Genomic DNA, 555 nt, shown 5'->3' with positions numbered 1-555 from the left:
TTTATATATCCCTCCATGGCATATTTAATTCCCACTTGAATGGTGTTCATTCTGTGTCCAAAATTGTGCAAAAACATCGAGGGGCAAGGTTTTCACACTAACAGCTCTCATTGTGAGAGAGTGAGCAGCTCCGTTTGTTTGTCTGAGGCAGCAACAGTAACTAAGGGGGTGGGGCTTACCGATAGCTCGCTGTGTTGTTCTGCAGTTGATCAGCGGCGGTTCGGTGGTCAGCGCGGAGGCAGTATGGGATCACGTGACGATGGCCGAGCGGGAGCTGGCCTTCAAGGCTGGAGACGTCATCAAGGTCCTGGACGCCTCCAATAAAGACTGGTGGTGGGGTCAGATGGATGACGAGGAGGGCTGGTTCCCCGCCAGCTTCGTGAGGGTACGTCTCAACTCTCTCATCTCTCCTGATAAGCCCCTAGAGCAGTGGTCTCAAACTCAATTCCTGGAGGACCTCAGCTCTGCGGAGTTTAGCTCCAACCAGCTCCAAATCACACTTGCTTGAAGGTTTCTAGTGATCCTGAAGAGCTTGATTAGCTGGATCAGGTGTGC

At 52.1% G+C, this 555-nt stretch overlaps 1 protein-coding gene across 1 annotated transcript in view; it reads left to right on the top strand.

Moving 5' to 3' along the window:
* Nucleotides 1-185: 185 nt before the first annotated feature.
* LOC107579854 (rho guanine nucleotide exchange factor 9-like) overlaps nucleotides 186-555 on the top strand; it is a 2,950-nt gene continuing 2,580 nt past the window's right edge. The window contains exon 1 of the mRNA XM_016265644.1: nucleotides 186-385. Within this exon, the coding sequence (XP_016121130.1) occupies nucleotides 260-385 (126 nt within the window). The 5' untranslated portion in view covers nucleotides 186-259. The remainder of the gene's footprint in view (nucleotides 386-555) is intronic.

The sequence above is a fragment of the Sinocyclocheilus grahami genome, unplaced genomic scaffold (genome assembly GCF_001515645.1).
Source record: "Sinocyclocheilus grahami isolate Dianchi unplaced genomic scaffold, SAMN03320097.WGS_v1.1 scaffold20855.1, whole genome shotgun sequence".
Lineage (NCBI taxonomy): Eukaryota > Metazoa > Chordata > Actinopteri > Cypriniformes > Cyprinidae > Sinocyclocheilus > Sinocyclocheilus grahami.
The sequence above is the reverse complement of the archived record's forward strand: the minus strand, read 5'-3'. Positions and strand labels throughout refer to the sequence as shown.